At 45.8% G+C, this 26,380-nt stretch overlaps 1 protein-coding gene across 2 annotated transcripts in view; it reads left to right on the forward strand.

Moving 5' to 3' along the window:
* Positions 1-3,028: 3,028 nt before the first annotated feature.
* Positions 3,029-26,380, forward strand: part of GNAO1 (G protein subunit alpha o1) — a 176,369-nt gene continuing 153,017 nt past the window's right edge. For both annotated transcript variants that reach the window (XM_043434841.1, XM_043434843.1), the window contains exons 1-2: positions 3,029-4,000; positions 4,233-4,275. In XM_043434841.1, coding sequence (XP_043290776.1) covers positions 3,883-4,000; positions 4,233-4,275 — 161 coding nt within the window. In that variant the 5' untranslated portion in view covers positions 3,029-3,882. The remainder of the gene's footprint in view (positions 4,001-4,232; positions 4,276-26,380) is intronic.

Consider the following 26,380-nt stretch of genomic DNA (forward strand, 5'->3'; position numbering starts at 1 on the left):
AATTAAAGTAACCACAAAAGGTAACAAATAGAGAAATTCAGCTCATCAGATCAGAGCCCATATTCTGTTAAGTCAGAGCTGGATCTTGCTTATATCATAAATTAACTGTCCTCCAGAATTAGGAGCCACATGTAGTATAAAAGCAACTCATTGTAAGCTTTTGTTGTTCCTTTTAGAGAGAGTTATAAAATATGCTGACCATATACTTTTAAAATTAAAAACATGTGGAACCGGCTATAGTTGACCTAAAGTGGGGTGAACGAGAATTATTCTTTTGGTCAACAATAACAATCAGAGAAATAATTCCAAAGCTCATATAAAATAAAAGTAAGTGAAATCTGTCCCTGATTACTCCTGATGTTAAGACTGTGATTTCCTCATGCCCACAGGAATTAACTGTGGACAAATTAAACATGTATGGCATTATCTAATTACTAATAATTCACTGAGAACTGAGATGTTGTCATCCTCACTTCTTTTGGCGAGGGAGACCAATATGATTGGTTTCTGGAGTTGTAAGCTTTCTGTGAGTCTAGGAAGCATAATATATGTGTATATATATATATATATAGACATATATATATAATAAGTACATGCAAAATGTTATCTTTCAAATGGTCCACAAAGCTGTAAAAGGAGTCTTGGATTAGTACTTAATGACTGTATGATCTTGAACAATTTATTCAGTCCCTTGGAGGCTCAGTTTTCTCAGCTGTAAAATGGGAACCCAGGTTGATATGGGCCCAGGCTCTTTCCAATCAGCCATGATGCTCCAACACCACAGTCCCTAATTGAGGTTTATGTGGAAGGATCACAAGAGATAATTTTCATAAAAGTGCTCTGTGAGCTGTAAAGCACTACACAGGTGAAGCGGATTATTATTAGCCTTTTATGAAGCCCAGCTATTAAGATGCAAAGTGACCCAGAAAAAGAAAACAGTGTACACAAACCTGAAATACAACATCTACGGTACCTAGAACATTAGGCTGTTCATGGCAGGCAGGTGCTTAATAAGTACTGAGTGAGTAAAGAAAAAGCACAAAACACAAGTTTGTGTCTCCACCATACTAGGTATGACACCAATAAGGAATAAATATACCAAAAATCAAAGACAGTTCGATTCAACCATATAAACCACAATGCCCCAAGAGTCTAAGATCTTAAAATAAAAGTTACTTGATATGAAAGAGCATTAAAATGTAAAATATGACCCACCATTTACAAAGAAATGGCCATGGTCTTACCTCTTCAGTATTTCAGACGCAGCCTTTCAGGGATTGCAGAATCTGGGTGAGGTGGCTTAATTTTTTTCCTGTATCTGATAGATCTGCATAATCATCCTAACAACCTTTAAAAGAAATAACAAATTCTATAGAATGTTGGTTAGCTAAGCTGTTTGAATCTGGGAGGCTGATTTTTAGTGACACCCAGATTTTAAAGAAACCATATTTATCCCCTAAACTCCCCTCCTTTACACACAAAAAAGGAAATTGGGTTAGGGATGGGGGGTGAGGAAGAAGGGAAGTTATTTGCTTCATAAAACAATTCTCTATACGAGACCTTTGTCAGTTTTCTAGAACATGTAAAATGTGATCTAAGTGTAAATATTCAAATTTCATTACATACAACTTTTGACATAGTTATTTGTGGAATTAGGCAAACCCAAAGTGGGAAACAACAAACTGAAAAATACACAGGGAAAAATGTTTTCTTCTGGGTGGGACTTACTTGCCTTTTTTTCCTCATTGCAAATGTATTTTTATGTTGGGTAACATTTCCAAAAACAGGGGTGTTTTTTCTATTGTTGAAATGAAACAAACAAGTTCGCTTTTAGAGCCACAAAAATGCCCAACTGTTAGGAAAAACAAAAAACAAAAAACGTTTTCCACTGGCCGCCTGCCTCTTCTATCCCCATGCAATCTTTCCCATTGGCCCCTTTCTCTAGGATTGCCCCTGAGGCTGCCTGATGGAACTGACTGTAAAACCATTTTGTGCAGTGAGAACTATTTAATAGTTTCTTCAAAAATCACTCAGACCACACAGAATATGCCCAACCCTTGGAGAAAGGTACGTGTTTCCTCAGTATTGGATGAGCTGTACACAAACTGACCCAGGTTTCTGGGTTTAAATAAGAGATGGAGTATTTTAAAACAGGAAGAGGAAGAAACTCTCTTCTCTCACCGAAAATTTATTCAAAATTCATTCAACCTGTGTTTTGGGAGATAGGTTACAATCAAACTAAACCCTCCAAAACGAGAAAAGCAAATGTTGAGGAAGTAAGCATCACTCCATGAAAACCTGTCCTTCCCATCGAAAACCTTCTCAGCATGGGAACTGTCGCGTGTGCTGCCCGCCTTGGCCGGGAATCACGGAGCAGGGTCCGCGAAGGCAAAGGGAGGCAGAGGCTCCTTGAGAACTGGCCCTTTGTCTTAACCTTCTTTGTTCCTCTCCTCACAGCCTACTTCTCTCACATACTAGGTGCTCAATAAATGTGGGACGCAGGAAGCGAAAAATCCGAATCTGCCCCCAATCCCCAAGGACGAATGACAGGGAACGCAGGTTTCCTCAGAATCACCGTCTCCTCAGTTAAACCGAGGCCACCTGACCTCCGCCGTTACGGCCCCAGCAGCAGGAGAGCAACCAAGAAGGTGAGCTGCTGGAGCCAAGATGGAGAAGAAACGGGTGAGGCAGGGAGGCGGCGCCGGCCCGCAGCTAGTGGACCCACCTGACGGCGGCGCGAGCCGCCCAGCCCGGCGCTCCCACTGACCAGAGGGCGGGAGCCGCCTGCGCGTGGGGCGGGGGCGGAGGCGGGGGCGGGGAGGGGCGCCGCGGCACGAGCCCGGCCCCCGGCCCCGCCCCCGCTAGGCCTGCACGAGCCCACCTCAGAGAGCCTCGGGCCTTGCGGGGAGTGGGGGGAGGGGAGGCCGCGCCACGCGCGCGCCGCCGCTAGTTGACGCGGGCCTCGACGCGCGCGCCTCCCCCGCCCCCCGCCCCTCCCCGTCCCGGGGGCCCGGCGCGCGGCCCTGCTGACGTCAGCCGGCGGCTGGCGGTGCGGGGTGCGCAGAGCCGCTGGCGCACTCGCGCGCTGCGCTCGCCTGTTCCCCCCGCCCGGGCTGTGCGCGCGCGCTCGCTCGCTCGCTCTCTCCCTTCATTTTTTTCTCCCCTCCCTCCCAGCCTCTCTCCTCTCTCTCCCCCTCGAGCTCCCGGCTGCCCGCGGCTCCCTCTCGCTCTCCCTTTCTCTCCGGTAGGCTCCGTCGAGCGATGCGAGCTTTGGGAGACAGCGACGCCGCCTCCCGCTAGAGACCTGCCCCCCGGCCCGGCCCCTTGCCCAGCCCTGCCCAGCGCGCGGGGGTCGGCGAAGGCGCCGCGGACGCACCAACGGCGGAGGATCCGCGATGCAAATGCACTAGCGGCACCCCCTAACTCACTCCCTCCACACCCCGCGCCGCCTCCTCCTCCGGCAGCAGCGGTAGAAGGACCCACCCTGCCCCCCTACCCCACCCTCCACCGACTCCGGCTCCTGCCTCGACTATTATTTTATTTATTTTGGGTCGTGCACAAGCCTCAGTGCCTGCAGCCCGCGCCTCCTCGGATCGCGGGCGCCTCCTCCCTCGGCTCCGGAGCCCCAGACCCCGGCCACCTTCGCCTCGACACCCCCAGAGCCCCGCCAGCTGCCGCGAGTCTCCGCGGCTGGGAGCTTGTTAGAGGCTGTCTTTTTGGGGGGTTCTGGTTTCTCGACATTTTTGTTTTCAGCCAAGGGGAAGCTATCGTGATTTTTTCCCCTTTGAGCCCAGGTTCTGCTCTTTGGGGGGGTGGGGGGCGCGCCGAGCCGGGGAGCCGTGCCAGCCGAGTCGTGCGGGCTGTGGCAGGGAAGGGGCCACCATGGGATGTACTCTGAGCGCAGAGGAGCGAGCCGCCCTCGAGCGGAGCAAGGCGATTGAGAAAAACCTCAAAGAGGATGGCATCAGCGCCGCCAAAGACGTGAAATTACTCCTGCTGGGTAAGGACCGGGGCTACCACCCCAATCCCTCGACCCCGGCCACTCTGCACCCCCCAACCAGCCCCCTGACCCCGCTCGCTCCTGGGGAGACCAGGCCCGCGAGTTGGCACCACGATGTGCCCACGATCGCCCACTCTTTAGCATGCCTTACCCCCTTCCCCCTGCAGCGCCCCCCCCTCCTCGTTCCCCTAAGCTGACACTCACCAATTTTCCCCCCTGTCTGTCCCAACAGGGGCTGGAGAATCAGGAAAAAGCACCATTGTGAAGCAGATGAAGTAAGTCCCTGTGGCATTGGGATTTGTACTTTTATTAAGCGTAATTTTTTAAATGAATTTTATTACCTTGTTCACTTCACATCACTCTCCAGGCCCGGTTTTTAATTCGTACACACACACACGCGCGTCCCTGAATTTGACTCCCCTCTCCCAGGCCCTGCGTTGGTTCTGGGTCCTCCACCCCAACTCCCGGGGTGGGTGTTTTTTTTTCTCCCCAAGGGGGTGGAGGGAAGGGGAGCGCCTGTAGTTGTATGAATGACAGTGTCCGCCATATTGATCAGAACATCACATTATTGGCATGATTATGGTCATTACTCTTGTTTGTGGGATGTTTCCTGTGTATCGCTGCCTCCATTTCTGTCTCTGTGCCTCTGTTTCATTCTGCATATCTCTCTCTCTCTCTCCTTCCACCCCCCCTCCCCCCACTCCACATCCATAATCCCATTTACCCCTGCTCTTCTCCTGGGGCAGTGATTTTTGAACTTGGCAAAAACATGGAGGGGGGACCCAGCCCGAGGCTGGGGTGGAGTATCAGGTGTCTGCTGTTCATGGATTTGGTGCTGAATTAGAGGCTGTGGTTTCTGCCCCCTCCCCTCAAAAAGACGAAGGTTGGGGGAAGGGGCGTGTGGTAGGGGCAGGGGTGGACTTCCAATCGAATGATACTGGCACAGATATATCCAAGGTAGAGGGGGAAGGTAGGACGCTGGATGTGAGGCTGAATGCCCGCCCCTCGCTGCCCCTTCCTTCTCCCCCACCCTCCCAGCCTTTGCTCTCCTGACACTGGCAGTTTTCGTTCACTCTCTGGTCTTTATCAGTGTAGTTATTTACACTCTGCATCGGCTGTGTTCCATGTAATCTACCCACAATGCGGATTTCAGGCCCCACTTGCCGCACCACCCCCTTCTGCCTTAGATATCAGTTTCCCCTCCTAATTAACTGGGGGTGGATTTGAGTGATGGTTGAAAATTAAAACAAAATGGGATATTCCTTCCCTTTCACACTTGCTCAGTAAGGAGCCTCGCCCCTCCTTGCTACTCCCAGGCTTGCTTCTTGCCCCATCCACTCCTGGTTAGCAGTTCCTGGTGAGCCCACAGGCAGCTTTGCTTGGGGAGGGGGTGGCTTTAGGAAAAGGGTGCGCGCCTCGGGCCTCCTGGCCCTGCTGCCTCCGTTGTCTTGTTAGTTGTGGACGGAGGAGTTAAGACCGTTTAGCGAGGATCCACGTCGCTTTGCTGTGACACCTTCATGCACACACAGCTCCTAATTAGGGGTTGCTGTGCAGTAAACAAAAATGATTATTTTTCAACTTGACAGAATAGCCGAAGTAATTGCATCCCGTAGGAAAACAATGGAAAATAAAAACCCCTTTCGCAGAAAGGTGGGTGGGAGACGAAGCATGCTTGCGATTTCAAAACCAATATGCAAAAAATCTTGCATGTGTAACAGGCATGACAAGCGGGTTCTAGGCGGCGCCATGATGGTAGGGAGTAGCGACTCGGAGACAATTTCTCCCGTCGGCTTGACATGTTCTTATTTTTGTTCTAGAGCTCCCTGGGGCTTTCTTTGCAGAGGTCCCTCGGCTTGCCGCACCCCACTGAGCCACGGGTAATTTGGCCTGGGGCTTCTTTGGAGCTTGTGCAACCCAAATGGATGGGGAGGCGGGGCCTGGGGAATTGCTCTTTGCAACAAGGTGCATATTGCATCTGCCAGGAGCTCTTGCAGGTCGGTAAATGCAAGCAGCACCACACCTTTCTCCCAGCGGGGGACGTTTCAAAACTTCAGAACTCTGTAATCTGCAGTGGCCGGCTTGAAGCCGGGTAGAAGCCCCAGCCACCGGAGCGGGGTGAGGTTTCAGGCGCTGCTAGTGGTGGACAGCGCCCAGCCGAGGCCGGAAAAGTCGATGAGGCTCAGCTCGATGGCGCTCGGCTCGGCTCGGCGCAGTCTGGGCGCGGGGCTCGGAGGGACTCGGCAGTGTTCGGAACCGAACCGGGGCCTTGGCGAAGAGAGCCGAGCTTTTTCGACGAGGGGACCGAAGGCTTTCGGAAGCACTCGGGTGAAGGGAGTGGGGATGAAATGCGGGGTAGGCTCCAGTCTGGAAATTAACTTTGCATCTGCCAAAGCAACTCCTTACCTGCTTTTCCTGAACAAGCCCCATAAACTAGGCTGATTTAATAAGAAGTGTAGAAATATATACCGAGTACCCCTGAAGGGTACCTTTCCTTTTTTATTCAAAGAGAGCCACGCTTTCCAAGGAGATAGGTGTGCCATTTTAGAATGAAAATTCCTGATTGTGTAATGAAGGCTGTATTTAGACTTCCCCGGAAAAGTCTTAAGGAATTTATAGTTGGTTACACTGAGGAGGGAGAGGAAAAAAAGTTTTTAAAAATCAAGCGTTAGGTGTTTCGGATGGTTAAATCAGACGACCTGGCACTTTTTCTCTTTTCCCTGCACTCCCCCCTTCCCCTGCCCCGCCCCAGCCCCATCACCCCACAGGACGCCTTTTTGGAGAAAGATATCAGACAAAGTTGAGATTTTTGTAGGTAAAACTGTGAGTATATTTTCTAAAATACATCAGTTCTGTCTAGAAAGTGAGCTGAGTTTGCTCACAAAAGGTCAGTCAGAAAGATTTCTGGCCCATGTAAATTTTGCAGCTAGGGTCCCTGCGTCCTGTCCTGCTGAAGCATTCATGAATGGCTGCTCTTCCTATGAGTCCTCCAGCTGGGCTTGAAATAAATCAGATCAGGGCCTTGTGCCAAGCTGGATGCAGAACTTGTTTTATTAACCACAAAATGTGGGATTGGTGTCACTGTATCCTAGTGACAAATTCCTGTGAGTCCTCCCTCGAAGAGGTGATTTTCCAGATCACCACTTGGCTGAGCATCAGTTGAGTCAGGAGAACTGTACTGTTCTCTGGGTGGGGCTGGCCCTGAAAATCTAGGTGGCGTTTACAGAACGCAATTTTGGACTTGCCTGGACAACACAGTGGGTGACCAACCTATCAGACCATACTTAGGAGTTAATAAGGATGCTGTTTTATTTCACCTGGGCAAATGCAATTAGCACGCTCTCTGTGGGTGATGTCCTGTGAAAACTTGATGACTTCCTAACAGGGACTAGGGTTTAATGGCTCAGCCTTTTGCATTGAGAAGAAGACTATTGATAGGGAAACATCTCTAGATCCTTTGAAGTCAGCATTTCCAAAAGAGCAGAGAGCCACTCCATTCGGCCTACCTTCTTATCCATGTTATGGCATGCTGATTATAAGAAGGACGAGACTTCCATGTATGCCCCTACTAACTGAAATTATACGGAAAAGCCTGGCTGGCAGATGCTGCTTAGAACAAAGTGTTAACACCCGTATCAGCCTAGGATATCAGTGCAGGGAGACTGATCTTTGAAATTCTTTTGCCTGACACATCTTGCAGTGGGAAATGTGCATCTACCAAGAGATGCCACAGGTTAGATTGTCATTGAAAACCCTGATTCCTAATACTTTCTTAAAATTTTCATTTGAACATAGCTTGCTAGGTCACCCCCCCCCCCGCCCCTTTCATGTGTGGGCTTCTCTGGTAACTTCGCTGGTAAAGAATCCGCCTGCAATGCAAGAGACTCGGGTTTGATTCCAGGGTCAGGAAGATCCCCTGGAGAAGGGATAGGCTCCCCACTCCAGTATTCTTGAGCTTCCCTGGTGGCTCAGATGGTAAAGAATCTGCCTGCATTGTGGGAGACCTGGGTTTGATCCCTGGGTTGGGAAGATCCCCTGGAGAAGGGCATAGCAATCCACTCCAGTATTCTTGCTTGGAGGATCCCCGTGGACAGAGGAGCCTGGCAGGCTGCTGTCCATGGGGTCACAAAGAGTCAAGCAGGACTGAGCGACTAAGCACCGCAGAACACATGTGATTGTGAACTAGTATTTGGTAGTTCTCTGTCAGATAATCCAGAACATTTCCGTCCTGAGAAATAAGCAGTGATCATTGAGACAGCAAAATATAATTTACACAAACCATGAGTAATCAGTGACTTTTGTGTGTGCAGCATTTTAAATTATTTTGCTAACAAGCAAACAAGGAGGCCGTGACCTCACCTGTGATACAGCCTCGGCATTTTTGCAGTCAGGGGACTTTTATTGAGACTAATCAAAGTTTTAACAATAAGTGTTAACTTTAGTTAGTCACCAAACCCTCCCAAAGAACTCTCTCAGGGCGTTATATGTAGAATCAACATAATCCCTTTAAGCGACTTCCCATTCTGAACAAATAGTGACAACTACTTGGACTGTCTACCTGATGAAAATGTAAAATGAACCATGAAGTTGCTGCGGGCACCACAGTTTGTCCTCATTTGAGGTGTTGAGTTTTCTTTGTTGTCTCCGGAGCATTTAGTGTATTTTTAGGGAGCTAGAGAGTCCAAAGGTGGCGATGAGGCGTGGCTTGCTAGCTGGTAAGCTGTATGTAGATGAATGCGGTAAAGTGGGACACTTTGGATGTGTGTTCTTTTCCAGGGTGCTTGCTCAGTGCCATTAGGAAATCAAAACTTATGGATTTGCCTGGTAAAGACGTCATTGCTCATACAAATAGCCCAGCCCTTCCAGTAGGGAACAATTCTGAGGACAGACCCTACCAGACAGGGAAGGCGATTTTAAGATTGCCAAAAGCTGGTAGTTTCCTCCTACCAGCTGACTCTGACTTTGTGATTAGGGTGTTGATTGTTTGGCTTGGGTTCAGGGCAAGCCTGTGTTCATTCAACACACTGCTGTTTGGCACCTCCTATGTCGCAGGCGTGAGTGGAGATGAGTAGCAACTTGGAACCATTACTCGGTAAAAGTACAGTGGTCTGGAAGGGCGTTTCCTGCACATCCCCAACGGGTCCCATGTTGAGGCAGCGTTCCCCTGAGAGCTGCTCTTCTAGATCTGTGGACTTGTTTCTGCAATCATCTCTGTGGCTGCTCTGCTTGCCCTCCCCTTCCTCCTGTCTCCATGTTTATCCAAATGGATGCACCTTGCTCTCTGGAGACATTGTGAGCGCAAACAGAATGTCAGATCAAGTAGCAGAAGCATTCTCTTTTGCTGATGGATGGTGCTCTCTTCCTCCTTACTGTTCACTGAGCTGTAAACGCCAACAGACCTTCCTGCCAGAAGAGTAGCCCACAGTCCACCTGATATCCTCAGGAATCAGCTGTGGAATTCTTGAACCTCTGTCACCTGTCACGGATTCTGAAATTGAACCTGTGTGCTTATTGAAAGGGTGTTGCTGATGAGATTAAATGGATGAAACTTCATACAAGATTGACAAGACTCCAGAGAAATCCAGAATTTCTAGTCTCTATTATAGGGCTAGATTAGGTTTATAGTGCCCAGAATTAGAGGACTGTTTCTGTTTTTCTTTTTAAGCACTTGGAGCGTCCCAGATTATATTGTGCATCTTAGCCACACCTGCTAAAGATAGGACAGGATCACTTACATTTTTCAGTGGCTCACAGTGCCCTGTCTCTGTTAACACTGGAGATTTAATATGAGCAGAGGAAGGTCTTATTTTTCTGATGTATGTTCCATCCATCTAATTCAGGGACTTGGTTCCCTCTCTCCGAGGTGTTCTCAGTCTCACATTCCTTAGAAATTTAAACAGACCATGATCACAAGAGCACATTTTGATCCAAAAGACAGTAGACAAACTGCGAGATGATTTCAAACTGAAAAAAAAAATTTTTTTGAAAGGATTACTCCAAAATTTGACACTAGCAAAGAACAAATTTTGATTTTGAAAAAATTTTTTTTTCAATTTTTGAATATATTTAAACATGTACTACAATGGATTTTAAAATGGCTAGCAGATGCTATACGAAGAGCACTTCACCTCACTTTATTGATTGCATTGCCATAAAAAGCTTGAAAGTGCTCAAACTCCATTCTAAGAATTTATTCCAACCAGTATCACATTCTTATTTTATTTTGTGTCTCTCATTCATGCACAATAGTGGATAGAAAAGAAATCGCCTGAGAAATGGCAGGAGGAAGGGGCAGTGGCCTTCTGCTGGCTCAAAGAGATAGGTGAGGTTCCTGTTGAGAGAAGTGGTTTAGCTTGTTTTTAAAACTGAGAGGTGGTTAGCAGCTTGGAGTCTGTAACCAGGCTGCTTGACTTCATATCTTGACTCTACCACTCACTAGATGCCTGCTCTTAAACAAGTACTTCAGTTTTTGTGCCTTACTTTTCTTACGTATGAAATGGGGTGGACAGTAAAAATAACTAACAGGGTTGTGAGCATTAAGGGATGTAATATATGAAATGACCTTATAACAGTTTTCTAGAAATCATTTTACAGATGTCAGCTACAGTTTTGATTCCTTTGATTGATTAGTGGGTGTTCCCTTCCCATATGGAATTCTCAAGGATGTGGGCCATAGCTTGCCGGAGAGCCAGAAGGGGGGCGCTGTGGTTCACGCTCAGGTCTTTTTCCCCTTGCCTGCTCTGCAGCATCAGTTATATAACTAACTGTGTTGTCATAAGTGATGTGACATTTTTGATGGCGCAGCTGCTTCAGCCCAGGAGGCTGGAGTGATGTGACAGAGAGTGGGGGAGAGCACTGGACCAGGAGTCGAGACAAGTCGCTCTGCTCCTGCTTCTCTGGGGGCCCCGTTTCATGGAGTAGTTGGCCCAGGGCTGCCCCAAGCTCCTTTTCTGTTCTAAGTGGTCAAGGAAACTGGGAATTACCTTCAAGTTCAGGGTCTTGAGGTCTTTGATGCAAGGTTCTAAACATAGAAGAATCAATTCTGGCTCCCTCCTGAGAGGGGGTTGGGGGTACCCATGAAAGCTCTCTTAAGGCTAAGTTAATTGCAGAATAGCAACCTCAACCACAAAGCTTTGTCAGCCAGGAAAGTCAGAGTCCTGAAAGGCATTTAGAGAAAACCACCTCTAACCAAACTCTTCATGCAGACATGCTTCTCAAACCAAAGAGGAGGATCTGAAAGTATCCTGTGATTGAGAAACAAGATGTTTCTGGGAGGAGGGACCCAGTGACATGTTAGAGGAAGAAGTGGTTTGTCTGTGGCTTCCAGGATGCTTAGCAATAGAGACAGCCCTGGCTTCTACCCGAGATGGGATGGCTGCATAGACAAGAAGGAACCTGCCCAAGTTCAGGTGCCCAAGCTCTATGAACTTGGGGGATTTGCAGAAGGGGTAAAGAGGAGGATCCGGAGGGCTGTGTTTTAATTTTGGTTCGTTCTCTAACTTGACTTTGGGCAAGTCATTGAGCCACTCTGAGTCTTCCTGTTCATCTCTTCCTTAGAACATGGGCTAGAATTCCTCAGGCCTCTTTCAGGTTTCTAGCTCAGTAACTGCAAAGAGAAATCTAGAAGCCTGAAATGCAGGGGGAGAACGGTGGGAGTATTTACCACCCACAGCTTTTTATCTGCGGAGCCATCTTTAGTTCTAATTTTCTTTACGGAAAAGAGGAAAAACATTGTGCTTTTCATAGCACCAAAAAAATTAAAGTAAAATAAAATCCTGCAAGGCTAATAGTCAGTACCCTGATTTTGTCCCCCTGCTCACTTGATTTCTCAACCAAGAATGGAGAAAAGGGGGGTAATATATATAAGGATAGAGCTCCATGGCCAAGAATTTACCCTCGATTCTCTGCTGATGGCTTGACCAGCAGATAGGTTTTCTGTGGAAAATTGTTACTTATAGGAACAACTTTCCCATGCTGTAAGATCAGCCTGGGCCACCTTCCTTCAGAATTGTAGAGCGCTAATATTTATTGCACATTAATTAGATGTTTGTGTGTCTGTCTCCCTTCCTAGTCTGGGTGGCCCCTCCCTCCCAGAGCTCCCTAAAAGAAGGAATGGTGACTTATTTTTGCTCACCACACAGCACTGAGCCCAATGTCTGGCACAAAAGAGTTGCTTAATAAATGTTAATTGAAGAAAGAGAAAGAACTGAGGCATGCAAAGAATGCAGACTCATTTCTACATAGGACTGAATAATAGTGTTGAAAGCCTTTGGTCTGAAACTGTGTTCATCAGTTTTAGTCCCATCTGTTATCTTCATTTGTTTCTTCTCATCAACCCATGAGGAAATAGTCATCAATCCCATCTTACAGATGAGAAAGCGAGGCACAGAGAAGCTAGGTGACTTACTCAAGGTCACACAGCTTAGTAGGTGACAGCAATATGTTAAGATCATGATTTGTCTAACTCCAAAACCTGTATCCATTCCGTTCTAACCCTGCCCAGCTGTTACTAGATCACCACTTGTGTGGGCAATAGAGAGCTGGCAGTCTGGGACCCAGTACCATCAGCAAACGGGATGGCACAAGCCTTGGTTGAGGTCAGTGGTTGAGAGAAGAGCAAGTGCTTGGTTGGTGCTGGGTCCCTTCTGGAGGTGGTGGTCACCATCGTGTATCACATGGATTCTTAGTGTTCCCTAACCACCGTCTGGACAGCTCCTGAAATAATTTCCATTCCAGCCTCAGAAGTGTGGGCCATTAGTAGGTGACAGCAGAGAGGAACTGCCACTGAAGGCTCTGACTCTGGTGGAAGGAAGTGGTCAGAGAAGAGAGAAAGAGGATAATAGGATATCCATCCATCCATCTGCTCACCCATGAGCATTTACTGAGCACCTGGTTTGAGTTAGACATATATATGGAGGTCTGGAGGAAGGTCTTAGTCCCTGCTCTTGTGGAACGCAGCCTAAAGGGAGATACATGTAAAAGACCCTTCTACTTCAGAGCAGGAAGTGTCATGAGGCTGTGGGAGAACAGAGGGTACCTTCTCTAGGCGGGAAGTTCAGGGACATTGGCCAAGAGAAATGACACGTGGGCTCAGTCTTAACAATGAGTGGTAGTTAGCAGGTGGAGGATAGGAATGCTAGGCAGATGGACCAGCATGTAAAAAGGCATTGAGCTATGTCACCACATGGAACATGTTGGGAATGTGAAATAATTTGGTTTGATTAGAGCACCATATATAAAAGGGGTGTCAAGAGATGGAGGATGAAAGATGAGACAGAACTGTCATGAAGTTCCTTGTACCAAGGACTTTGGATTTTATTCTGAATATAATGAGATGCCACCAAAGGGTCCTTTTTTTTTTTTTAAATTGAAGTTTAACTGACATGACATTATACTAGTTTCAACTATACAGTGAAATGATTCAGTATTTGTATGTAATGCAAAATGATCACCACAGTAAGTCTACTTAACATCCATCATCACCATGCAGAGTTAGGTTTCTGTTTTTTTTTTACCTTGTGATGAGAACTTTCAAGAACCAGAGGGTTTTAAGGAAATGGGTGGCAGGATGACTTTGCGCATTAGAAAGATCACCTGTGTGACTGGAAGGAGTCAGGTTCTAAGGTTGGGAGACCAGATGGAAAGTTATTTCTGTGACTGTGATCCAGGAGGGAAAAGTTTAAGGACTAAACTAAAGCAGTGGTAGCAGGAGGTGAGAAAAGGAGACAGATTTAAGAGCTATTTGCACAGTGGAATAATTGAATTTTTTTGGATGATCAATTGGAATGGTATTGAGGGGGCTGTACGTTTTAAAGGCTGTACACAAAAATGAGCCCAGGATTCCTGGCTTGGGCCACTGGTGAGATGGTAGTGCCAATCCCTGAGATGGAGAAATGGAGGAGGAAGAGGGAAGGTTCGGGGAGAAAAATGCTGACTTATTTGGTCATGTCGATGATTCTTGTGGATAGGCTAAGTGGAGATCCCTGGCAGGCAGGCGGTTGGATGGTGGATGAGGAAAAAGGGTGCACCTGAGGAGAAGGGTCAGTTTGGAATTCTGTGGCGCTTGCGGGCAGTGAGAGCCACGGGGGCTGGGAATCTCAGCCCGCTGAGTGAGAGAGGGAGAGAAGGCAGAGGATGAGCACACGCCTTCCCCCCGACACAGTTCCAGAAACGGAGGATCATCTAGGGAGAGGAGCCTGTGATGGAAAGCAGGAAGGAAAGAGCCAAGAGATGGAAAAGAAAAACCAAGATAAAGCAGTATCGTGGGAGCCAAGGAAGAAAAAAATTTCAAAAAGGCAAGGAAGTAGTTGAGTCAGATACTGCAACAGTCAAATACGAGGAAGACTGGTAGATGCCCTCTGGGTCTGGAAAGTTGGCAGTGACCGTGGCAAGAACAGTTTCAATAGAATCGTGGGAGAAAAGCCAAAATGCAGTGGGGTTAAGCAAGTGGGACTGAGGAAGTTAAGGCCAGAAACAGTCTCCTGGAAAAGAAATTGGAGCTATAGAAGGAAAGGCAGAGACAGAAGGGAGGACAGAGGTAGTGGGGCTCGGGGAGGGTTTATTTGACTTCATTTGGCTCCCGTGGAGGAACTTGGATCCACTGAGAAACCATAAAGAAAGAGCCCAGACTGAGGGGGATGTGGAAGGTAGAGGAAGGGGGAAGTGGTAGAAGGAGCAGAGCCCAGAGAGGATGGTCAGGCAGGAAGTGCAGAGTCAGGATGAGCAACTTGGTCTGAACATGAGCGCGCATCCATCTCCTCAGACTGACAGATCATAAGCACGAGGAGTGTATACAGAAATTTGGGGATGGGATGGTGGGTACAAAAAGTTGGAGTTCCTGCCTTGTCATTTATTTTTCTCTGTAAGGTAGGGAGAATTAAAAAGCAGCTGTGCTTATTTAACAAACACCAAAGACTGGTGATGTCTGTTCAAACCACTGATTTGTTCATTTACTCAATATTTATCCAGCACTGGTTGTGTGTTAGGCACTGTTTTAGGTGCTTGGAGATTTGGTAGTGAGCAAGTCTGCCCCAGGGGAATCAGGCCACCACTTCACAAACAAATAATTGGACATAGTAATTGCAGACTGTGAAATTTTTCTGGAGTCACACCTTTGAGTGAGGCCTTAAACTGTTCACCTAGGGATCCAATTCCTGCCCTCAGAGAGTTGGAGGAGACAAATCAGTGCACAGAAGAGGCAGAAGTGGAGTTTGATTCAGACAAGGGCTCAGGATGAAGCCTGGAGGCACCAGATACAGAAATGAGAGCCGCTATCACTGCTGATAGAAAAGGGCATGTGACCAGACCTTCACAAAATCCCATACCCCTGGCCCAGAGGATGGGGTGTGACCCAGTCCAGGTTAGCCAGAGTCCTTCTCCGGGATTTTACAGCCCTTGTGAGATAGGGGCTCTTCCTCTGGGGCCCCAGCAAGGTCCTCACCGGCTTGAACTGATGGTAGCCCGGAGCTATCTGCGGCCATGTTTCCACATTTGCATTACTCTCTGCAGAAAGGAAGCTTACCTATTGTGGGAGAGACTTCAGGATATGGGGGAATGGAGAGGAAAGAGAAAAGGAGAGAGGGGAAGCCAGAAAGACATTTGACTATTATTATTGCAGTCTCTGAAGCTGGCTCTATGCACCAGACAGTTATGTGAACCAGTAAATCCCTTCTTCTTTACAGAAACTAATTTGAGCTGGAATCCTCTCCTTTACAACCAAAATCATTTTGAAAATGGATAAGGCCTTCCAGGAAGACGAAACAGTATGAGCTAGCGCACAAAAGCACAGCCCATACATGCAGGCTGCCGTCCTGGGGGGGAGGGGGCAGCCCTGTGTGACTGCAATTGGGGTTGGGGGGATGTGAGGAGAAGTGTGTAAAGGATGAGTGGAACTGGGTTGTAGGCTTCACTGCGCATTTGGCTTCAGGGTACACTGAATCTATGGTAGGGACACTAACCTCCTCCCTACATGGTAGGGCAGTAGGGTGCCAAGTTGGGAGAGCTTGAAGAGGGAGACCAGAGAAGAGGCTTAAGAGCAGAGAGAAAAATTCTGTAGTCTTCACCAGAGGAGTCTGCACCAGTCTTCTCGCTAGGAGAGGCAATGAGGAATTGGGTGTGGGAGAGATTTTGGCAGAATAGTTGAGACCTGGTGTCCAGTTGAACATGGGGAGAGAAGAGTAGGTCAGAGGAGTCCCCCCAGTTTGGAACCTGGGTGATGGAACTTAGTTATGCCTTCAAGTTAGGAGGCATAGGAGCAGGGAGGGAAGTGGTAGGAGGAAGATGGCAAGTCAGACCACCGGTACGAAATTTAGGTCCTTCCCAGATGACTTTTTTGTTCACAGTTTTCTTGGGGAAGTCATTCTGCCATTTAGAAGAGAGGTCAGGGCTAGAAGGAGAATGGGGCTGGGCTGCCCTGCGTGGTAAGACCATGAGAGTCAGTGGGTGTAGTGTCCCTGGAGAGAGTCTGCAGATGGAGAGAAGGGCTCTCAGGGAAGGAGCCTCCCCTATTGTGGAGGTGAAGCCTTTGATAGACGCAGAGGTAGCTCACCTGGGAAAAGGGGCTGGAGGTCAGAGGAACGCAAGGAGACCATGCAATGTGTGCTGAGGGAAGTTCTGTGTGGTGTGTTCTGTTCATGGCATTGCCCCATTAGATGAGGACTGAGAACAGACCATTGTATTGGGTGAGTCAAAAAATTCGCTTTGAGTTTTTCCATAAGATGTAAAGGAAAAAAACCTGATTGAACTTTTTGGCCAACCCAGAATTTGGTGATTGAGGCTATTACTGGCCTTGGAAAGAGCACTTTCAGTGGAGGGGAAGGGATAAGCGTGACATTGAAATAACATTTTTGGGTAGAGATAAGGCTGAGCTGGGATTAAAGACGAGATGGACCCCAGGTCTGTCCCTCTTTGGCTTGGTGGCCTCAGGCAAGTTCCTTCACGTCTCTGGGAGTTAGTACCTTCATATATAAAATTAGGAAACTGGGGCTTCCCTGCTGGTCCAGTGGTTAAGAAACCACCTTGCAATGTGAGGGACGTGGGTTTGATCCCTTGACTGGGAAGATCCCACATGCTGAGGAGCAGCTAAGCCTGTGCACAACAGCCATGGAGCCTGTGCTCTGGATCCTGGGAGCCACAACACCTGAGCCCACAAGCCACAAGTGCTGAAGCCTGAGCACCCTAGATAAGAGCCTGTGCTCTGCAACAAGAGAAGCCACCGCAGTGAGACGCCCGCGCACCGCAGCTGCAGAGTAGCCCCCGGTTGCCGCAACTAGAGAAAGCCCATGCAGAGCAATGAAGACCCAGAGCAGCCAAAACATAAGTAAATCTTTAAAAAATAATAAAATTAGGAAACTGGATGGAATGATCTATAAGCTTCTGCTCAAGTCTTGAGGTCATAATTTAAATTTTGCTGTCCAGCAGAACAGATGTTCTTGTGGTGAGGAATTCCCCGCCTTCTCCCTTGGCCACCCTCCACTGAGATAATAAATTATAACGAAATCAAGCTCTCAGAACTGCAGTGCTAATTGAGAACGAAAACTGGGACATCAGCTCAGGGAACTGTGGACACCAGGGCATGTTGCATCCACGTGTGCACTCCACTGAGAGTGTGGGGCCCTGTGAGGCAGGAATTCGTCCCGTAATACGGTCAGGGTTTGTAGGACCAGGGTCCTGTGAGGCTTTTCCAAGGGGGAGAGAGTAAGAATAACTCCTGGGGTCCCCGTCTCTTTGAATGCACATGGGTGGGAGAAAAAAGGACCATGAGTCTGAGCTGGCTTTGAGGGGGAGTTCCAGCCAGGTGGGCAAAGAGGAGTTGGAGGGACCCCAGCCTCAGGAGAGGAACAAGCCCGAGGGCACCAGAGGGTCAGAATGGGCGAGGCCTGGCTCTGTGTCCGGGCACTTTGTGACTTCATCACTGGCGACTTTGGGGAAAGGATGGTAGAATGGCCGTAGGGAGACCCTGGTTTGGAGTCGTGGCCAGCCCTCCTACCAGACATAAAGCCTGATTCCTCTTTGAATCTTCTTATAGTTTCAGTCACACAGACCTCACCAGTCCCTATTTCTTCAGCACACGTGTGTTCATTCTATGAATACCAATGGAAGACCAATCATGGGTTGGCGTTTTCTAAGTTTCTAAGAACGGAGCTCTTAACTCAATAAAACCGCCAATCTCCCTGTCTTTAAGGATCTTTCAACTTTAAAGAAGGGGGATAGACAAGTAAGTGAATAAGCAAGGTTGTTTCATGTAGTGATATGTTCCAGTAGAAGAAGCTGGGTTTGAACAGTGGGGAGTGGTTAGAGGAGATGAGGGAAAGACAGTTGGTCAGGAAAGAGCTGAGGAAGAGGGAAGAGCAGATACAAAGGTCCTGGGGCAGAAATGAGCAAAAAGGCAGCCAGGGAGGCTGGACCACAGGGAAGAAAAAGTGGCGCAAAATGGGATTAAAGAAGCCGAGAGGAACCACCGCGCAACCTAGGGAGAAGCATTTGGGTTTCAGAATGCTCTGGGGGCCTTAAAACATGGGACAACTTGACATGATGTACATATTTTAAAAAGTTCCTCTGCATTCTGGAAAAAGCAAAACCATAGGGACAGAAATCACATCAGTGGTTTCTAGGGATAATAGGAGAAAAGAGAGAAAGATTGACTATGAGGGGAAACAAGGGAACTTTTGGAGGTGAGAGAAAATATTCTCCCTCTTAATTGTTGGTTACACAATTGTATATGTTTACCAAAACTCATTAAACTATCTACCCCAAAACAGTGAATTTACTGTAAGTAAGTTATGCTTCAGTAAATCTGACTTGTGAAATGTCCATTTTTTTTTTGAGGGAGGTGGGAGGGGGGGATTGGGATGCGGAATACATGTAAATCCATGGCTGATTCATGTCAATGTATGACAAAAACTACTACAATATTGTAAAGTAATTAGCCTCCAACTAATAAAAATAAATGGAAAAAAAAAAAAGAAATGTCCTTTTTTTAAGGAAGCCACCGGCTGTGCAGTGGTTAGGATTCTGTACTTCCACTGCAGGGGGCATGGGTTTAATCCCTGGTCAGGGAACTAAGATCTGGCATGCCACACAGCACAGTTAAAAAAAAAAATTATTAATTAAGGGGGAAAAAAAAGAATTGCAGTAAGCTGTAACAAAATCCATCTGGCTGCATTGCTATGTGGCTGTTGAACAACAAAGCCAGCCTCGCACAGCGGAAGCAGTACACCCACTGCTGGCCTTACAATTGAGCCTGTATTGTGTGCTATTCCTGAAGGCTTCCTTAAGTCAGTTTATTGGTGTGTGTTCCTAGTTTTCTTGTTCACATAGCTTTCCTTCAGAACTGACTTGAAAGCTCAGTGTGGGTGGAAAGCATCTGCTGCTTTTCTGTGGGCCCATGGTAAATGCTTACTACCCATTACATTCCTCACCTTTGAGTGGTGCTCTAGGCTGCTTCTACACTCGCTATTTGAGCCTTACTTAACAACAGTCTTGTCAGGCTGCACAGACACTCCCGTATCCCCATTTTACAGATGAAAAAACTGAGGTGAAAGTATAGCACTATCAGGAAAGCATGAATTTTGGAGATCTTGGCTTTGCCGTTTGTTGGCAGTCATGTGCCTTGGGGGAAATTATTTAATCTCTCTGAACCTTAGTGTCCAAATCATTAAAAAGAGATTAAAAAAAAATTAAGCTCATTGCAGATATACTGTGAGGATTAAATGCAGCAACACAGCTAAAAGCATTTAGCATAATGTTGAAGTTCCTTAGATGATCGTAGTATTTTTACCATCAGTGAGAGAGGTGAGGCGAGAGATCCCACATAGGCCATCAGTGAGTGTGTGCTCAGTTGTGTCCGACTCTGCAACCCCATGGACTGAAGCTCGCCAGGCTCCTCTGTCCATGGGATTTTCCAGGCAAGAATACTGGAGCTGGTTGTCATTTCCTACTCTACGGTGTCTTCTTGACCCAGGGATCAAACCTGAGTCTCTGGTGTCTCCTTCATTGGCAGGTGATTCTTTACCACCAGTGCCTCGTGAAAAAAGTGATTTATTTAAGATGATGTGGCCAGTACACGATAGAACTAGAGCCTGGTTTTTCTCACTTCAGGTGTGCCTCTCCTTCCGTCACATTAGTACGTTCTTCCTGGTTTTTAGTTGGTTTGTCCAGAGCTAACTGGACAAATTTATTTTTTATTTATTAAATTTATTTTTTTAATTGGTGGAAAATTAGTTTACAATTTTGTGTTGGTTTCAGCCATAGAACACTCGAATCAGTCATAATTAAATGTTTATCCCTTCTTTCCCTCCCTTCCCCCTATCCTACCCCTCTAGGTCAATATAGAGTGCCAGACTGGACTTCCTGTGTTATTTAGCAACTTGCCACTATTTTACACATGATAACATATACATGTCAGTGCTACTTTCTCAGTCCATCCTACCCTCATCTTCCCCCACTGTGTCCACAAGTTTGTTCTTGACTAGGTTCATCAGTACCATTTTTCTAGATTCCATATATATGTGTTAATATACAATACTTGTTTTTCTCTTTCTGACTTACTTCACTCTGAATAAGAGGCTTTAGGTTCATCCACCTCACTTCAACTGACTCAAATTTGTACCTTTTTAATGACTGAGTAATATTCCACTGTATAAATGTACCACAACTTCCTTACCCATTCATCTGCTGATGGGCATCTAGGTTGCTTCCACATCCTGGTTATTATAAATATTGTTGCAGTGAACACTGGCATGCATGTGTCTCTTAGAATTATGGTTTTCTCATGGTGTATGCCCAGAAGTGGGGTTGTAGGATCATATGGTAGATTTATTCCTAGTTTTTACAGGAATCTCCACATTGTTTCCATAATGGCTGTATCAGGTTACATTCCCACCAACAGTGAAGGAGGGAGCTAATTAGTTTTTTACTAACACAGATCCTTTAGTGCAGTCATTGGTTAAGTTAGAAAATATTTATTGAGCACGCACCGCATGCTCCACATATGCACGGCTGCAGTGGTGAAACAAGACAGGCTCCATGGTTGCCCTTGAGGGCAGAGATGCCCTTAAGTTCATTGACATCACAGCCAGCTGAGAGGTGAAGGATGCTAAGGAGCACCTCAGTAGGTTTGGAGTATGGAAAGACTTCTAGAGGATGTAATGTTGAATTTCTTTCTTTCTTTTTTTTTTTAGCGAAAACACTTTTGTCATGTCATAGATCAATACATATGTAAAATATGCATTAATTTTTCATGTTTAATAGGCATCTTCAAAGCATGTACTCATGTAAAGAAGATCCCCAAATATACCTACTCAATCATAGCTCTCTCTCCCTCACTTCCCACTGCCTTGATTTTCATGATGTTTCCTTGCTTTTCTGTATAGTTTGTCACCCGTACATGCATCTTATCGTAAAGTTTATTCTTATCTGCTTTTGACGTAGTCGGAATCCTACTGTTATGTATTAAGTTGTAGCTTTCCTTCAACATTGTGTTTGTAATGTTTACTCAAGTTGTTATACATAGCTGTCGTTCATTTTTATTGCTGCGTAGCCTTTTTCTCCCAAATAGTTATAATTTTTCTATGTAGCATTCACAAATACTTGGGTATACTCATGAATTTGCCAGATATTATTCAGTTCACTGCTGTACAACATGTACCATTATATACCAGCTCTGAACCCTGCAGGTTGTTTATCCATTCTACTGTTGATGTGCCTTTGGGTTATTTTGAGTTTGGGGCAATTGTGAAGGATGCTGCTATGAATACCCATGTAGATTTAGATCCTGAGACACCTACATTTGTAAATGGTTATTTGAACTGGAATTGCTGGGAATCTTCAGCTGTATTAGATAATGCCACAGTGGTTTCCATAGTGGCTATTCCATTTTACACTTGCACTAGCAGAGAGAATTCCTGTTCTAAATCCTTGCCAATATTTGGTATTGTCAAACTTTTACATTTTTTGCCTAATTGATAGTATTTCATTGTGGTTTTACTTTACATGCTCTACTAATGAGGTTGAACAGCTTTTCATATATTTATTGGACATTGGATTTCCTTTTCTGTGAGGCATCTATTCTGTTTCTTTTTTAAAATATTAGGTTGTATTTTTCTCATTAATTTCTAGGAGTTCTTTGTATGTTCTGGATAGTAGTCCTTTTCCAGTTTTATTCATGTAAATATCATCTCCCTTTGTCCTTTCACTTTGTTAATGATGTATTATGATTTTTTAAAAAGCTTCTTTTTAAAAATGACATTTATTTTTGGCTGTGCTAGGTCTTCACTGTTACATGGGCTTTTCTCTAGTTGCAGCGAGCAGGCTTCTCATTGTGGTGGCTTCTCTTGTTGCAGAGCGTGAGCTCAGTAGTTGAGGCTCCTGGGCTCTAGAGCCCAGGCTCAATAGCTGTGGTGCATGGGCTTAGTTGCTCCTGGGGATTTGGGATCTTCCTGGATCATGGATCAAACCTGTGTCTCTTCCACAGGCAGGTGGATTCTTAACCACTGAGCTCCTAGGGCTCAGTGGTAAAAGAAGAAGCCTCAAAGTTCTTATTTTTAATGTTAGATTTTTCAGTCTTCCCCTTTTTGGTTAGTATTTTTTTGTGTCCCATTTAAGAGATCTGTGTTTTACTTAGAGATGACAAAACTTATTCTTTCTCTTCCTCTTCAAAAAGCTTGGAAGCTTTTTCCTTCCATATTTTGGTGCTCAATTCATCTGTAATTGATCCTTGTATGTGGTATAAGATAGGGTTCCAGTTTCATTTTTTTCCCCCTGAATGGATACCCATTTGTCCCAGCACCACTTGTTGAAAAAGAGGTTTTTTTTTCAGTCACTGATCTGTATAACCACCTCTGTCATACGTCCAATGTTTATATACACAGGGACCTGTTTCTTGACTCTCTGTTCCATTCCATCAGACCCTTTATTCTTAGGTCGTTGCCACATTATCTTGATTACTGTAGCTTTATAGCAAGTCTGGATATTTGGTTTGTAAATCCCCCCCACCTTGGTCTTTGTGAGTGGTTTAGCTGTTCTCAGTCCTTTGTGTTTGCATGTAAATGTTAAAATCAATTTATGTAACACACACACACACTGCTTTTGGAATTTTGATTCGTATTTCTTGTTTTCTTTCTATTCTGGGTAGAATTGATATCTTTACATCTTTCGTCCTCCTGATCTATGAGTGTGTTACATTTCACCACTCATTTAGATTATCGTAATTTCTCCTAAAATATTTATAATGTTTCCCATAGAGGGCTTACATACTTTCTGTTAAATTTATAACTAGATACTTGATATTCACAATGGTCTTATAATTGCTCTTTTTTTCATTGTGTTTTTAAAATTTTATTTTTTACTGACACCAATAGTTTATTTTTCTAATTGAGGCACAGTCAGCTTATCACGTTATATTAATCTCAGGTGTGCAACATAATAATTTGACTTTTGTATACATTGTGAAATGATGACAATAAGTCTAGTTAACATTAGTCACCATACATTGTTACAAAAATTCTTTTTTCTTGTGATGAGATCTTTTAAACTCTACTCTCAGTAACTTTCAAATATGCAATAATGAAGTGTTACCAACTCTAGCTACCATGCTGTAGTATACGTCCCAATGACTTATTTATAGTCAGAAGTTTATATCTCTTGTCCCCCTTCACCTGTTTTGTCCACCTGACACCCCCTGCCCCTGGCAACCACCAATCTCTTCTCTGTTATCTATGAGCTTGGTTTGGGGATTTTTTTTTTGAAGAGTCCACATGTAAGTGAGATCATGTAGTATTTGTCACAACACTTAATACTAATTTAACTGCTCCAACATTGTTGGTATTTGTAGGTCTTGACAATAGATTACTTTTTAAATTTAGACACATACTCAATTTTAGGGTTATTATCTAAGTTGATTTTTGCTAAAAACATAGAAAGTTCTGAAGGTTGTTTTCATTAAATATTGTTAGCACCTAGAATCTGTACAGTGTATAGAATATCTAGTTTGTATGCCTCCTCCTTTCTTCCTCTCTCCTTCCCCTCCCTCCTTCCTTTTCTTTTTCCCCTCTCTTCCTCCATCCCTCCCTCCCTCCTTGCTTCCTCTAACATTAGAACTATTTTTCTTATCTTCTCCCCTTTCCTCAGTCCCAGACTCTTCCCGCTCCAGATAGGAATACAGCTCAGCTGACTTGTTTTTAGCAGCAACCATGGCAATTCAGGTCTTTTGACTGGAAAGGCTTCCTTCCTAAGGTGATGGTAGAAGCATTTGAATTGCATTTTGTATCTGTTGCTGGTGTACGGATATAACAGTTGATTTTGTGAATTGATTTTGTATTCATCAACCTTACTTAATTTTTATGTAAATTCTAATGTTTTCTTGTAGACTGTAAGGCCTAGAGAAGGGAGTGACTGTTCGGGTTCCCATGGCTAGCTAATATCAGAGCAAGAATGAGTGTGCTCCCATATCTCCCTTAACTTCTCCAGAGAATATTCACAGGAAGGGCTGGGAGAAGCCAGTTGGTGAGAAGGAAATAGCATTTCTTGAACATTTTATTATTTAAGATGTTTAATAAACATGTTCGGGCTTCCGTGGTGGCTCAGATGGTAAAGAATCTGCCTGCAGTGCAGGAGGCCTGCATTGGATCCCTGGGTCAGGAAGATTCCCTGGAGAAGGAAATGGCAACCCACTCCAGTATTCTTGCCTGGAGAATCCCATGGACAGAGGAGCCTGATGGGCTAATAAGTCCATGGGGTCGCAAAGAATTGGACACGACTGAGGGACTAACCCAGTATACGATCAGCTTAACTCTCACTGGTAGCAGGTTACTGGTCATCCCTATTTTAATTGTTTTTTGTTTGTTTTTTTTTTTTTAATTCGGCTGCGCCTAGTCTTCATTGCGGCATGCAGGATCTTTAGTTGTCGCATGTGGGATCTAATCCCCTGACCAGGGGTAGAATCCGGGCCCCTTGCATTAGGAGCACAGAGTCTTATTTTGACATTGGACCACTCAGAGAAGTCCCTGGTTATCCCCATTTTAGAGCTGAAGAAAGTGAGACTCAGAGGTTATCTGAAAGACTTGTACAGGGTCACACCTTGGTTCATAACTGAGCAGACATTCCAGAGGTGGAGGGGTCCTGTTGCTCTGTCTTGTGATACCAGTTGGCACACCTTCTGCATTCAGGGTGAGAACTCTCTGGGCCTCCTGTCCCTGCCATGCCGTCTTCCAGAGCGCAGCCCTTGGAGATCTGGGCTGCTGCTAATGAGGCTGTCCTAGCATCTTTGGACTCAGGCAGGCCTGCTTTTTTTCAGCTCTTGGGTTACATTCCTACCCAAAGTCCTGAAATCAGTTTCCACCTCTGCCCCGCTACGTAGTTCCCTCTCAACTGAGAAAACGAGTTCACAACTTGTTGGGTTCTAGGAACCAAATTAGGTGTTGCCCTGGGCCTGGTTTCAGTCCTGGCTTGAAAATACGATTGTGGTTTTTATGAGCCTGCTTTGTTATACAGTGAAGTAGAGAGAATTTATGGTTGCAGTCCTTCCCAGCACCCCTGCCCCCAATCTTGCCCATTGGCAGGGGCTGCCTGCAGGCAAGGAGGAGGTTTGCTGTTGCTGGCTGTGCAAAGGAATTGTGCAATGCTCTGTTTGTGAACGCAGCCCAGCGGCGCTGTATTCAGTGTGACAGCTTCCTACTCGGGAACACACGGCCCTTCACAGGGTGACTGTAAATTATGCAACCCCAGAGCTAAACAATGAGGAGTCGTGGGGAAAAGGAAAGGACCAGCTGGATCGTAGCCTGGACCCGAGATGAGAGCGTGCAGACTTCGGCTGCTTGGCGATGGATGGGAGGAAGGTCTTTGGCAATTGAGAAAAGCCAGGAAGTCCTGTCACAGTGCTACTTGTGAAAGCGGGTTTTACTTTGTAAAAAAAAAGTCAATGTTCCTTTCAAGCTCTATTTATCAATTCAGGGAGAGGTTTAGAAACTAGGAGGGACATTTGCAAAAGAAAGTAGTCCTATGGTGTTACCAAAAGTAACTGAATGCTGAACACCATATTTAACCTTTGCCCTGGTCGCCCCAAGTCATCACTTTTTGCTCTTGCTTTGGTGCTAAAAACCAGCAGTGCCCCTGAGGGCAATTGATGGGCAGACTGTTTCCTCCCACCCCCTCCCCACCCCCTGCAAATGGTCCTGGAATATAATTAATTCTGTTTTGATATGCTTTATGTAACTTTTCCATCTCTTCACTTGCTGTCATCTGTCCCTTCTTGCTCTTTCAGCATTCCTACCTCAGATGTTATTTCCCTTTCTTCTTCTACCCTGAATCTGCAGTGGCCTGGAATGAAATGACGAGCTTTGTCACAGTAGTACGTAGGGCAGGAAGAAATAGGATGTAAGTGAGGAC

This window comes from Cervus canadensis, chromosome 18 (genome assembly GCF_019320065.1).
Source record: "Cervus canadensis isolate Bull #8, Minnesota chromosome 18, ASM1932006v1, whole genome shotgun sequence".
In the NCBI taxonomy this organism is placed as follows: domain Eukaryota; kingdom Metazoa; phylum Chordata; class Mammalia; order Artiodactyla; family Cervidae; genus Cervus; species Cervus canadensis.